This window comes from Megalops cyprinoides, chromosome 18, assembly GCF_013368585.1.
Source record: "Megalops cyprinoides isolate fMegCyp1 chromosome 18, fMegCyp1.pri, whole genome shotgun sequence".
In the NCBI taxonomy this organism is placed as follows: domain Eukaryota; kingdom Metazoa; phylum Chordata; class Actinopteri; order Elopiformes; family Megalopidae; genus Megalops; species Megalops cyprinoides.
The window spans coordinates 15,839,110-15,853,610 of record NC_050600.1 but is presented as its reverse complement, the minus strand read 5'-3'; the positions used below and the strand labels follow the sequence as shown (position 1 = coordinate 15,853,610).

Below are 14,501 nucleotides of genomic sequence, written 5' to 3'. Positions count from 1 at the left end.
AACACCTGTGTCTAGTTTGCCATTTGAGCCCTGCCTGTTCACTTGCTCATTGCTCAGTCTTGAGCTGACATGCTTCATATATGCTCTCTTGCATTAAGCCTGCTTTTCTCGAGTCTTCAATAAAGATAACTTTTTTTTCGACCAACAGCCTATGTCTCTGAGCGATGTCCGCATTTGGATTCACCCTGCTCAATGTTACAGATGTGAAGGCACTATAGACAGAACATTATGCATTACACTGGACCCCTGTTGTCTCTGTTATATTCATAGTGGTTACATAAAGTCCAAATGAGTGAATCCCGTTCACTGTTGAGTCAACTGGTGGGAAAATTGTTGTCCTAACACAGCAAGCTACTTTTTCATCTGGCATAATTGGAAGTGATCGGTCAAAAATTGCAGGATATCATACTTTTTGTAACAGATAGCTAGCATTAAATAGAGAAAACTGGTATTTTTCAGATAAGGGTGCTTGCTAAATGGAAAAGGCTTATTAAGGGGCTGTTGTGCTGCTGAATGAAGATGTAAACTCAAGCACAACTCCAGAACACTATCCAAATATGGAAGACCCTCTCATACTTTGTAAAAAAAAGAATGTACCTCTTGTCTCTGTGTGTTTCAATCTAGTGCAAACTCCTGAAAAATATGAATGAATCATCAGAACAGCCTGGAACTAATTTACTCATTTTCTCATTAAGTTGTTCAAATCTTGTATAAATGCATCTCAGTCATTGTCACAAATATAACATTTTGTGATGAATGTTTAAAATGCTTTTATCAAACTGTAGAAAAAAAGATTCTATGACTGTGAAAATTTGTTTGCATGTTAAATGCTTTGGAAAGTCATTGTTGGGCCCATTTTATAACATCCATGATTTTTTTTTACTTCAGTAATTATCAGTTGCACCTGAGCAGTGAATCAACTTCGTAAATAATTTCGCTCTGTGTGTGGTGTGGCTGTGTACTGCGATCTTTAAGCAGGTAGTTTTGCTAACTGACCACCTCCTGTGTCTAATCAACCTTTGATTGCTGCAGTTTAAATGCAGGTGCTGTTGAAGGGTCAGGAGCTGAGAGTACAATGAGCATTTTGTTCCTTTTGTGGTAATGCTTGCAAATTGTCTGTTGACACTGCTGGCTTTGTTGTGAATAAAGTTTTGTGAAATATATTCCTACTTTTTGGTTGTTTTTTTGGTTTACAGAGCAATGGTTAGCTTTGTCCCAGACCTAGATGTCACACTTTCCTTAAGGTATCCATTCCAATGAAATGTGAGATGGTGATGGGACAAGACCAGAGCAGATGTGGGTCAATCGTCCACTGTACTCATCAGGGGCTTCCTATAACCCTGGGTGTTCTGACTGGGTTTCCTGGCCTCTCTCTCTCTCTCTCTCTCTCTCTCTCTCTCTCTATTTAAGAACAAGATCATTCTGGACCCGTTGACGTTCAGCGAGGCCCGGTTCCGGCCCTCCCTGGAGGAGCGTCTGGAGAGCATCATCAGCGGAGCGGCGCTGATGGCCGACTCGTCCTGCACCCGCGACGACCGCAGGGAGCGCATCGTGGCAGAATGCAACGCCGTGAGACAGGCCCTGCAGGACCTGCTGAGCGAGTACATGAATAATGTAAGTGTCCTCCCCGCTTTCTTTTCACCTCCTTCCAGTTTCACCTTGCCCCGGCTGCGCCCTGGGAGCAGAGAAGGGAATAAATGAACACAGATGTAGTTTCAGTCTCGCTTAGCCAGCTCAGGTTGATTTTTCTGGTCTTGGATGCAGGATGTGGCGCTGCTATTGGCTCTTGGCTGGAGACATTTCTTTATGTATTCCATCACCCCAAGCCTACACAAAGGCACAGTAGACAGCAGCCCTGATCCCGGTCCAACTTTTATCCCAAACCCAAGGCGTGAAGGTCAGAAGACAGCTATACTCATAGATTTATTACAGTACAGAGAAGCTCTGCAGTTTCTCCCTGCTGTGGTGAATTGTCAGGTCAATAGCCCTAACTGCAGATGCTACAGCTCTTGGCTGTTGTGTGTTTCTTTTCAAACTTGTGACATTTGCATGTGTGGTTGTGTTGCACTGTTGGCAGAAATTCTCCATGTACCAGATGCAATTCGTAGGCTTGGGTGTAATTACAGATCTTGCTATTTTTTTAGATCTTGCACAAGGAGTTTAGATCTTGCACAAGTCCTTAACACCTACACTTTGGTGTTGTAGAGGAGATATCAGGGACAGGGATGTGTTTCAACATCACATAAACCTAAAACATAAAGGAAAGACTTTAAAGACATTATGTTGTCTCTTTAAAGGGGATTCCTGTTTGCCTCTTGAAAGTTGATGTCTGATGGTTGAGTGGTTGAGTAAAGAATGATGCATTTTCTGCAGAAAAGATAAGCAAGTCAACATGGGTTAAGTTGGACTTGCCTGTTTTAATTTTCAGTGCACTGATCCACCAGCACAGTAAGTGCCAAGTGAGATCTTGCTGTCCCACTGCCGTCTGCCTCTGTCCTCCAGAGTGGGTGAACTGTTAGCCATTGCATGAATGGAGGGTGTAATTAGAAATGAGACAAGTGAAGTTGCCTAATAAATGTGAGATATAAGAGGATGGTACTGATGCGATCCAGCTGTAGTACAAACTTTACTGGCAATGTCTTCTATGTTAAAATGAATGAGACAGAGAGAGGATTGAAATTATTGTTCATTTTTAAGGATTTATGTGATTTAAATTAAGTTGGTTTAATTACAGTTTAATTACATTCTAATGATTATTCATGTAGCACTCATGGGATTTTTATAGACCACTCTAAGAAACAGGAAATTAAGTGCAGTTGACCAATGTACTTTACTGTATTTTATTATTTTCAACACTGATGAATGCTGAACAGGATTCCTTCACTTATCATGTTTTGCAAGATTAAATGGGAGATGTAGTCAAGTACATTAGGGGCTACTATAGCCATTTTAGGCCATAAACTGACATTCTGTATATAAAGCCTTTATCATGTTACTGTTGAAAGAAAATGAATTTAGCTTCACCCTTTAGTGCACTGTTAAATCATAATCCATGTTATATTGACACAGTATCAATGTCTTGTCTTATGTACTTAATGATTATATCCAGCTGTCATTTAATGTGTGCTTATGCTTGTGCATTCAGTGGGGATAGACACTGGTGGAATATCAAATAAACACATTATTAGATTGACAGCCAATTGTGATCATAACAAAACATGAGCAGAGATACATAATACCTCTTAATCCCATTACCCCTATATGGTAGGCAATCCTGTCATAGCAAATGAGCCTCAGATGTTAATGTGTAGCTGTGACTGTGAATCTATGTGTACATGTGGTTTGTTTGGGCACACTTTAAATCCCTTCTAGTGTAATTACCTGCCGTTACACTCACTGTAAGGTTTCCTTTATGACTTATAAAACAAAAAACGTGATATTTAGTGAAGACTGATCTGGGGAGCACCATGTATGTAAATTAATATTTAAATTTGTATAGATTATGGTGATTTTCACTGCTGGCCACATGAGCCACTGTAAAAATAGTCCTTTATAGAAATATACCATTAATGAGATTTTAAATGGGCCCCACATTCCTTTTATTCAGCATAAATGGAATAATTAAGGAATCACACATGGGCCTCTTTATATTGTTAGAAAATAGTTGATGATTATGTTGAGTTACTATTGAAGTGAATTTTTTAAAAAGAATTAAGAAACAGTAGGTAATGATAAAGTGCCCCAGTAACTGTTTGATGTTACTTGGTATTTATTTTCATTGCCATACACTTATTTATTCAGATTTTTTTTGCTCTGAATGAATGTTATGTTTAATTTAATCCGGAATATGTAGACTTAAAATAGTGTTACCCATATATTAATTAGGGGATTAATTGAAACATTTTTCACAGCTCTTTTGTGCATTGTGTTGTATTTTTTTTTTCCTCTTAACGCACATGCTAATGAAGAAAGCCCGATTCATGGCTTTTTAAAGCCTTCCTTCCCAACAGGGAAACAGCTTTGCTAAATATTTTGTAATGCTTCGGTAGCAGCTGCAGTTGGAAGCTACAGCTGGGAGCCTGTAAGAGGCCCCTGGCAATGCGAGTTCACAAAGAGCACAATCAGAATTACTGGAATGGAGGGCAAATTTAAATGGGCTTTAACTTGATTAGGCTCACGAGGCCAGCATGGTGACAATTGAACCTGCATCTTTTGTGTCCTGGTAATCTCTCTAACTGGATTGAAATAACTGAGCAATTTATTTCTATCAGATTTCAGAGAGATGTACTACCAATGATGGCAAAAAAAATCTGAGGAAAAAAGAGTGGAAGGAAAGAAGAAAGAGTGGAAAAAAATATCTGAAAAATAAACTAACTGTACTGAATGTCAACTAACAGCCCGTGACAGCTACTTTATTAACAATACATCTGACAGGGTTCTGTGGAAGAAATGGTCTGTAAAACTATGAACTGTGAGGTCAAAGCACAGCCTGAATCAAACATAGCAGAAGTCTGGGATGTCTTCCCTGTTTTTTTTTTTTTTCTCCTCTCCAGTTTCAATCGTTCAGGCTCCTCTTTTAGAAAGGTGCTGTGGGACTGCACAAGGGTAATCAATGTAGTAGTTGGCAATAAATTAGGTTCAAGTGACAGCGAAATGTCCATATCTGTCCAGGGTCTGGTGATCAGTGATTGGTGACAGCAGCCCCAGTGCCCGGATCAGTGCTGAATCATCAGAATTGGCTGATTTAGTTACGGCAGCTTGGACAGGACAATCTATCAATTGATCTGGGGCGTAATGCATAGCTGGCCTAGTCCAAGGTAGCTGCAGCCAAGCCAGGGCCTCAGCGGACGAGGCGTAAACAGGATTTAGGGAGTTGGTTTGTAGAGTTTAATCTTGCAGTAAGCGGGACGTGGCACATAATGGTCGACGGTCATTTGATGGAGACAGGTGCCCATCCTTTAGCTCGATGGAGGATGACACAAAGGCTTAATTAAGGGGTCAGTGACACTTTGAGGCTTGTTGTACATCATGTCCCATCTTAATTTTGCCCAAACGGGCACTAGTGCGGTCAGAGTAATTCCAGAATAGCTCAGTAAACTGGGGGGTTTGTGAGAAGTCAGGCACATGTGATGTCAGCATGTGTCAATAGGAATGTAACACTGCAACTGTGGAGAAGGAAATAAACAGTTAAAAAAAAGGAGAGCAGATGGGCTACACACCCTCAGCAGTGACACTCTGGGAGGCTGGCTGGAGGTCGATCGGTCCTGTGGTAGAGTACCCCACAGTAAGTCCTCTGAGAGCAAGCGACAGACATCTGTTGCTTTGCTGTGAATGGGGGTGTCTTGGCTTGGTCTTGATTTGGGTGCACTCAGTCCACAGTCCCACACAGAATACAGAACAGGGGATCTCAAGTGACTGACGGGCCTGCAAGCCAGGCTCATGCAAATAAGAGGAAACATGTCCCTATTTTCAAGATGGCCACTATCTCTTAACTACAGGATATGCCTGTGAACAAATCATCTCTGTGGTAGTAATGCACTGTTAAAGGGAAATTGTGCTTATCTAAACGGAGCAGGAAGGAGCCATATCTGAATATGTATCTGAATATGTGCTGATGGGTATATCTATATTAGTTAACTGATCAGCTGTTTATTTACAGTGCATTTACAATATGTCTGATGTATCCGCCTAAACATAGGTGAAGGTGACCAGGGCTTTATCTGGGAAAAATGTCAGGAGCACTTTTTCTTTAATCAATCAATTTTCACTGAAATTATGCTAAAATGTATAATTATGAAGATTGCATAATATGAGATGGTGTGGAGTCCAATGTGCAGTGAGATGAAGGATGGATTCAGAATTATTACCTGGAGAACAATATCTGAATTGATGAGGAGTTATTCATCAGTTGCCTGAGACATTGTTCTATGAGATTTACCTGTGTGCCAAAATCATTTCTATCCGTTGTCTCACTCTGAAAGAAAAATGAACTCCCCAACGCCAGCACTGAAGCATCTTCAGTCTAAGAAGAGAACAATATATTCATTCATCTCTGTAAAATTGAAAAGAACCACTCCAAAAGCATTATATCTCTCTATTTTTTGCTAAACCCTACATCATGAGAATGCGCCCCGACATGTTATGGAAGATGACTGGTTTTCTATATTCAATAATCTCTAACAAAATGAATGTGTATTTACATTTGTATGTCCTGTAAGCCTATACTTTATGAAAGGCCTCGTCTCCCCTGTATGGCATTTGACTTGTATGTAGTAGACTCCCACTGGATGCAGATGACAGCCACTGTTCTGTCCTGCTGCCTCAGAAAAAAAGATGTGCCTGCAGAGAGTTATGAACAATCAGATGCAGCCATTCTGATAATGTCATAGCAACCATGGAGATCTGGGATTCATACAGAGGAACAAATCCAGCTATTGATATTGCGATTTGCTTTCATGGAAAAAAAAAAAAATTAACCCTTTCTAACTCCTACGCGCAGGCAGTGCCCAATTCGCAATGATCTGTGTTACGACTGTCCCATTAATATCATTTATCAAAATGCAGCCATTGATTTTGATGGTTTGCAATGGGAGAGAAGCTGGGTGTGAGAAAAAAGACTTATTTGATTGTAACCCCCACTTATGATGTTGCTTCTTTAGATGGAATTTGTTCTTGCCTATGAGTGAATTTTTTCAACTGCTCCAAACCACTGCTACCACATACACAAGCAGGCATGTTTGAGCAAGAAGACATTTTGTTAACATTCTGATAACATTTTACAACTTTCAAATTTATATGTGAACAAAATGACCTTTCACAGTTGAGATACATAAGCACACAATTCAATTTGCAGTCATCAAATAAATACACTAGGTAATTAGTTTAATCAGTAGACTTGTACTGCAATTAACTCACTTGACAAATTGTAATTGCAAATCTGTCTAAATTGTTGTTACTGTGGTTATGTGCTGAAGAGTATTTGATTTTGCACCTTTAAGGAAACATTGAACTCAGAACTTACCACAGGTGCATAAATTTAGGGAAACAAATTAAGACACAAAAGTGAACCTGCACACTGCTATTATCAGGGACTAAAAAATGTCACTTACAGAAATAGGGTAAATGCAGGTGAAGTGCAGTTTAGCAAGGGTTTGGGTCAAGTGACCTTCATCAGTGCTGGTCTCTTTTACAAATAGTCACATGCTGCAAGTTTGACTGATGATACCGCTGGCAGACACCACAGGCGGTTGCATAAAACCGCAAACCCACACCCGCTCGGTGATGGAATGCACTATCGGTGTGCTAAAAGGCTGGCGGATGTGTTGGGACACAGCAGGTGGCACGCTTTTGTACACGGCAGAGAAGGCGTGCAAGATGACATTGGCCTGCTGAGTCTTCCACAATATGGCCATGAAACATGGCATTAGTTTGCCACCACATGAATGGCAATGAGAGGACCCTATGCCTGAATCCCTGTGGAGAACAGGGCTATGATTCAGACTCACACAACATTAACTGGGCATCTTTCAGTATGAATTCCATGTAGCCATGCACCTTTTTACTCCCGGTTTACATCTGTAAATGCTACTCACACATACTTTATATGTGTCCGATGCAAATTTTATTCTTAGACAAAACTTCGTGATTTAAAAATTAGTTTAGATATTGGAGTCCTTTCAAAGTTATGCTTATTTTGACCAATAATCTCCCGGGCATTCTACTGCTCATGCTATAAAATATATATTTTTTCTTCCATCCACCTCTGTCAGAATTGTTTACATCTCTGAATCAGAGAAGATATCTTCCTTTTTCCCTTTTGGCAGCATTGGGTATACCACTGACTTGAAAAGAGGAATGCCCTTACATGGGGTTGTTGTGGTGCATACTGCTAATTACAGATAACATGCACAAACATCTAATTTAAGAACAGCTGGGATTCATCATTATATGAATGAGATAAGAATGAAAGTGGGAGTTTCATGCATCTGATGTGACTTTTGCATACAAACACTTCCCAAAAAAAAACCACTTGTTTTTACAAACATTTTGATGAATGAATGTGCTTCATCATGGTGAAATAGGCCCAAGACCTCTATGAACTCCTAAATTAAAGGGAATATACACAGATTATTATGTATTAGAAACGTATTTATTCTTCAGGGCTGGCAGTGTATGCCAACAAAAACGCCTTGTTTTTTACCTTTTTTCTTTTTTAAATATTGCATAAGGTTATTCATCATCCTGTACCATAAGAAACAATTCACCTTTAATTCTGTTGTAAAGGTTCTGTGTGTTAGTTTAACCTTCTTCAGACTGGGCTTGGAGAAGTACAATTTTGAAGGTGCCCTGAGTCATCTGTTGCATTCTGTAAATGAGTTAGTACAAAGGTTGTGTTTGAAACTTTTTGGATTGATTGCAGTTGTTTGGAGATGAAAACCTAGAGAGGCAGTCAGCATTAATGCTTGAGATTTTTGCCTTTGTTCTTCTCAGGATGGGGGGATCATGCTGATGCAAAAAAATAAATAAATAAATAAAATAAATTGGATTTTGTCTGGGAGTCTTCCGTTCCTCAGCGTGTTCTCCCCGGATCTGTTTTTCACCAGTTATAATGCAGTAATCCCAGCCTATTAACTGAGGCTCTCTGTTTTGAATACACTAGCTTGATGCTCTCCTTCGACACACTCTCCCTCATGTCCTCCTGTGCCTTATTGACAGACCTCGCTCCCTATGCGGACGGTCTCATTGGTGTGATATCGATTACTGTATCACAAGGGAAAAAAAAAACAGCATCAGTGTCAGCTGTCATTAGGTACAAAGTTCATATTAGCACTCACCTTTGATGCATTCCCCTCACAGCTGTCTGGTTTGACCGTAAATCAAAACAAGGTCAGATATGCCATAGATTTGAATGTGGATACACAAATTAAAGTACAACACACAATCCAGATGTTGACCATATTCAGTGAAAAGAGTGACATGGCTTACCTTTGGTGTGTGTCAGTGTGTCAGCTATGTGTCTATCCTGGCTAAGACTTTGTTTGATGTCATGACCACGTTGACCTTCCGAGTAAATAATTTGGTGTAAATGACAAATTAACAGGCATCACAAGACCTCACATATTGTGCTATCCTCTGGTCAAGGCCTATGATGGCAGTTTGGTTAGGAGTGGTGCTGGCCACTTGGCATCTTGGTGGCCTTGTGAAGCCTTCACCCGTGTCTGAAAGGGGTGAATGTCAAAGCGGTGATCCCTTTGCCAACATAATGGCTAAACACAGAGGGCTTCCAGCCCAAGCATGTGAACTAATCCGTGACACTGAATCACTCATCCAAACTTGTCTGACATTCACCTAATCACATGCTGTCCCCTATCACTGTGTGCCAATTCTCTGTGTTTTTGCATCCTTCCCTATGTTCTGCCAGTATGCCACTATGTCCTGTAATTGGATCAATACCTTTAGATAACAGAACTATCAGTTGAATATTACAAATCTTTTTTTAAATCTGATACAATTTTAAGTGCATTTATTTCAAATGAAAGTTCAGTTTTTCAGTTTTCTGTAGCCCAGGTTGAAATTCGCTGCTAAAATCTATTGGGATGCCAATCCCCTGGATTACACAGACTCTACTGTCCAATTTTTTTTTTTTTCAGATTATTATTATAGATGTTTGCATATTATTATTATTAATAGTAGTTGTATTATTATGTTAATTTAATAACTAATAATTGCTTTCTGTTTTCATTTTAATCTACAACTGCTAATCAAGATCTTCAAACTTAACAAACTCACTCTATTTAAGACAAGCAAGGGATGGGGGGAAGTACTTGCTGTGAAACAATCTGTTTCCCAGTGTTCTGCTGTTTGTAATGATTATCCAGTGGCTTTGCACCAATTAAGATTGATTTTGAAGCAAAACAAGATGGATTATTGAGTGTTTCTTGAGTGGATTCATTTTTTAAGAAAATAATTTACTCTGCTAACTACTGCAGATGAACAGTGGGTTCACATTGCCAAACTGTTTTTAAGAAGTCTTTCTGTAAAGGAAATGAGTGATGTTTGAGTACATCTATACTCAAATAATATATGGCATGACATGAATAATTTTCCCTGTCAGCAAAGTGTGTGAATTGAAAGAAAGTTTGCATTGTTCGAGAAAATGAGTGTTCTGCAAATTGTGCGTCCCAGCTCAATTTTGGATTCCAACAAGGTGTAGGGACAAGATTACTATTAAGAGCAATTATACTGCTGTTTGAGTTTAAAAAGTGTTGTTTGTAACATAAAGTCATGTACAGAGATGGTAGCATAAAAACATCTAACATGATAAATATGGAAACAAGATGCCTTTTGCTTAATATTATCTGTATTTAATATATTGATAACTAGAAAGGTAAATATGGATTAATAACTTCTGCTATATTTGAAAATGTTGGCCATTTGAGAAATTCCACATTATTATGTATGCAACATGATTGCAAATTGAGACAGATGACAAATGAATAGAGGGAAATCAACAAAACAAAATGATGATCATGCTGCATAAGACTATTTTAGATTTCAGCTCTGGATGTATGACTTAAAGGAATACATCATTTTCTATGGCATGGCAAAACTTTTATTTTAGATGTGTTTCAGTTTTTTTCTTCGTAATATTTCTGGGTGACGGTACTGAAATTATCTTGATTTACCTCTGTTGAGGGTTTTAATAATAAGACTGTCTACAGTGAAACAAGTTGGGAAAACTGGCATAAAGGATATAGTCGCTTATATGAGTCAATGTGTACGTATTATGGACCTTTGAGATTATGACTGAATATGGTTCCTTTTCTTTGTTTTTTTGTTGCACTCTCTCCTGTTCTCTGCCATGCCTGACATTCAAACCCCTTCACACAAAGTACCTACAGCCTGGTAAAGCCCAAAATGAGTTATAAATCACACACGTCTTCTGATTTCCATTCCACCTGTTGGTCCTTCCATTCCAGGCAAGAGGGAAAACTCTTCACCTGTAGGTCCGAGGCATACCCTAGATCAGTAAATTTCTGAAATATTTAAGATTGGAGTTATAAACATGAATTAGTTTGTTCTTATTAGCCACCTCCAGGAACCAGTTAAATTGATTAAAGTAAAATTTTACTAGAAGGTTTTAGGAAAACGACACAAAGGGCCCGATGAAGCTTGAACAAGACATTTAATTAATCCATAAAAAGAAACCAGTCCAGCAGAGTAACCTCGGTCTATAGTTTAATTTTGACAGTGTGCATTTAGAAAGGATGAAAGCGTACACATACAACTTTTATATGTGTTATTCGCATGTAAACAGCAGGCACATTGCAGTTAGTTTAGTCTTGTAGCTTGACTTTATCCATGTCTTTGTGTAGACCTTTTCTGTGCTTGGAATACATTCTGTAAAATGACAAGAAAAGGCCTTGCTGCTGGTTCAGACATGCCCTACCAATTACAGCACTCTGAGCCATCTTGCTTCGAAATGGGCCATGCAGCACTTTCCACACTGAAGCACTGTACAACACTTCAGCGTTCGCAGTGGAAGGGTCAGATTAATCACAATTGAATTGATCTTTTAGGCTAAGTCATATTAGAAGATGAGATAGAATTAACGAGAGACATATTAACGTCTTAAAGCTCTTAGATTGGGCTTCGTATTGCATTAGAGTGCTGTTCTTCCTAACTAATAGAGCGGGCTGCTCTGAGAAATCTAACGCGATTGACATTGATAGGCAGAGCATGCTATGGAATCAAGTGTAATAGCATTATGTGAGCAGCTATATATCCCAGGATCTGCCCATAACAGCATTAGCCCTAATGTATGTTTTATAAATTCAGGATGTCCCTGAACCACTGCAAGTACCCATGCGTGGAAATCACCATTTACAGAACCACAGAGGAAGGCACTTGTTTGTAAACAAAGCTAAAAAAAGGTGTGATCATAAAAATGGAGCAGGGGCTTTGGTCTCAGCAGTAGATTATCCCTTAGCATTACCACAGCACAACAGAACTACAGAGTCAGTTTATAGCAGAACTGGTGGAGCTCCTACACTACAAGGCCCACAATTACATTTTTACAGTTTCTCTGCAGGTATGTACGATCAACTTGCAAAGGATTTGCAACACAATCAAAGGAGGACTGGCCTCCTTGGACTGTGTTGCAACTCCTCTGCAAGTTGCTTGTGCTCGTAAAAACAAGGACTGGCCAACTAGCGTGTGCACGATTTAAAATTTACAGCACAGCAGATGTATTTTACATGCATTTCAGAGCAGGGTCTGAACTGCAGGCTGCTAATTGCATTTTGTCGGTTTGCACTGCCTTCGCCATTATAAGGAAATAGACTCACTAATAGCCAAGGTGCAGATGTGTTTACAGGCCCCCCCCCCCAGAATGACCAAGCTTCTCAGGCCCTCTAAAGTGTTTAGAATTGTTTGCCCCGAGTTTTCTGACTGTTAATCCTGAAGAGCGAGGACTGCACTCCCTTGGAAGAGCCACATTAAAAGCCTGCTTTAACTAGACATGTCAGCGAAGAGCCAGATTAAATCAGTTATCGCCCTATTAAAAAAGTAGTGTAGCCTCTACTGTGCGATAAGTCTGATTTAATATGGGCATAAATCTTGTTAGCAGTGTTACTCATCAATGCCTGAGCAGACACTTCCCCCATTGTTCTTATCAAGACAATATATTCCCTTTCCCTTTAATAGCTCTTCCTCTGCTGTTAGAGGGTGTCTTTTCTTTACCGCTTTATCTCGTCTTTTGCTAGTCACCTTCTTTTTTTTTTACTCTATCAGCTTTATTGCTGTGGCCCATGAACGGGAAAGACAAAGGAAACAATAAATGGTCGTTATTTAAAGGTTTAATCAATTGCTAAACAGTAGAGACACAAGCAGTCATTGGCAGGCATCCAGGTCCCGGTTGCAGCACTTCTTAAAACCTTTGAGAACAAAAAAAAGAGGTAAATCCTAGGTATGAGGAGGGTAAGGGTGTGCAGGTCTTACTAGCTTGGTTTCAGTGGTCTTTTTGGTGAGGTGGCCAGAAAGCTTTATTATGCTGGAGGCCTGTGGTCCTGTTTCACATTATTTTTCTCTTTGTTTGCCTTCCATTCTTCAATAGAGGGAAGCAGCTGACCTTAATTCTTCACTGGTCCTCATCAGTGGCTAAGCTAGAATAGCAGGTCATCAACTAGAAAAGTGCATTTCCTGAAGAAAATACAGAGTGTGATTGCGACCCGGCAGCGAAAACGTGCTAATGTATATGAGACGATCGCTAGGATGTGACTAAGTGGTTGCTAGGGTGTTGCTAGGTCATTGCTAGGCTGTTGCTAGGTAGTTGCCAGGGCGTTACAAGGTGGTTGATAGGGTGTTGCTAAGTCGTTGCTAGGGCGTTGCCAGATGGTTACTGAGGTATATGAGGTGGTTGCCAGGGTGTTGTTGGGTGGTTGCCAGGGTGTTGCTAAGTGGTTGCTAGGGTGTTGCTTTGCTTCCCAATCACACTAATAAAGTCTGTAAAAGGCTAGATTGCGTCCGAGACCCGTGTTGAACGCTGCCAAGCCCTAGGAGATGTTATTAATGAGGTATATTCCTTGGTACCAGAGGTGGGTAGACAAGGGGGTAGGTTTTAGCAGGATTGCCGGATGATACAAAATTTTTGAGTCAGGATAATGCTCTGGTGTGTCTGGTGTCAAAAGCAAACCAAGTCCTGTTCAGTATGAGTGTGTGCTCATCCTGTCTTTGATTTCATTTTATTAATCAACAACAAAACTTTTCCATTTTCACTCTTTAATTAGTAGATCTTAATTTAATAGTGTAGTGTTTGTGAAGATACATTTTTAATTAATTTTGTTATTTACTTGTAAGCACATTAGTTTCCAGTTCTTTCATCAATTCATTGAGATGGGTGCATTATGCAGTATGCATTTTTATGAACTGATCCATACAAATAAGGAATGGAATTGCTATAATAACAGTTTTTAGGTATAATTGCCAGTGTCAATAAGTTACATTTTGTTGAATTGTTGTTGTTTTAATAAGTCAAGTCAAACTTCCCAAAACAAACAAAAAATACCCTATTGCTACAAAGAGGAGTGAGCATCCTCATCAAAAATCTGAGAAACTGAGTGATTCATTTCCCTGAGGATAATTATCATGCTGTTCACAAGTAGAATCACTTCTTAATTCTGTTTGTGTACGTCAGGAATCATGATGCAATCTACTAAAACATGGCAAAATAGCAAAGAAATTGAATATGAATATGAATATATATACGCCAACTGCAAACAGTAATTCAAATAAGTCAGGTGCATTAGTTCCAATGTCTTACATTCTTATGAGTATAATGTATAAATACGTCATTTGATTAAAATCCTATTACAGCTTAAAACAACTTTGATGGCCAGATTAGAGGCTACAGAATGGGTCCCATTGAATCAATAGGGCACCGGGGATAGGACATATGGTGTAATGGGATAATGAGGAGAGGATGGGTGCTCTAGAACAGCTAT

The 14,501-nt window shown here is 39.5% G+C and overlaps 1 protein-coding gene across 1 annotated transcript in view; it reads left to right on the top strand.

The window, feature by feature from the left end:
* Window positions 1–14,501, top strand: part of LOC118793246 (catenin alpha-2) — a 305,116-nt gene that overhangs the window by 88,420 nt on the left and 202,195 nt on the right. The window contains exon 7 of the mRNA XM_036551323.1: window positions 1,411–1,614. Coding sequence (XP_036407216.1) covers window positions 1,411–1,614 — 204 coding nt within the window. The remainder of the gene's footprint in view (window positions 1–1,410; window positions 1,615–14,501) is intronic.